Source organism: Mesitornis unicolor, unplaced genomic scaffold (genome assembly GCF_000695765.1).
Source record: "Mesitornis unicolor isolate BGI_N332 unplaced genomic scaffold, ASM69576v1 scaffold30670, whole genome shotgun sequence".
NCBI classification, from domain to species: Eukaryota; Metazoa; Chordata; class Aves; order Mesitornithiformes; family Mesitornithidae; genus Mesitornis; species Mesitornis unicolor.
In genome coordinates, this window is record NW_010156863.1 from 674 (window position 1) to 1,192 (window position 519).

Below are 519 nucleotides of genomic sequence, written 5' to 3' on the forward strand. Positions count from 1 at the left end.
TCCTTCTTGAACTGAGGGGCCCAGAACTGGACGCAATATTCCAGATGCGGTCTCACCAGGGCAGAGTAGAGGGGGAACTGTCTCTTACAGTGTTGGAAGACTCCAGCACAACGGGGCATCTCTCCAGAGCTCCCCACAGCCCCTGGGTCCCTTTCCAAGCTGTGGTTTCACCCCCAGGTGTCCCGTCTGCCGTGGCACTCACGTTCTCTCCCCTCGCAGGACTCTGAGTTCAGTAATGCTGATCAGATGGATCTGTACGATGACGTGTTAGCAGCCAGCTCGCAGCCCCCCGAAAGCCGCACCAGCAGCTCGGAGGCACCCCCGGAGATCCGCCAGGAACCATCCCCCAAGCCCAACAACAAAGCTCCCGCCATACTGTACACGTACAGCGGGCTGCGCAACAAGAGGGCGGCCGTCTACGTTGGCAGCTTCTCCTGGGTGAGTGGAGGATCCTTGCCTGCTGAGGGGGTCTGCAGACCACCTGCGTGGGTGGTTTGGGTCTCCCCCATGGGCTGCGTG

The 519-nt window shown here is 60.9% G+C and overlaps 1 protein-coding gene across 1 annotated transcript in view; it reads left to right on the forward strand.

Moving 5' to 3' along the window:
* Positions 1-219: 219 nt before the first annotated feature.
* The window catches only part of LOC104548655 (cleavage and polyadenylation specificity factor subunit 7-like), a gene marked incomplete at both ends in the record, with an annotated part of 2,468 nt that continues 2,168 nt past the window's right edge, over positions 220-519 (forward strand). Inside the window, one exon of the mRNA XM_010194741.1 lies at positions 220-438. Coding sequence (XP_010193043.1) covers positions 220-438 — 219 coding nt within the window. The remainder of the gene's footprint in view (positions 439-519) is intronic.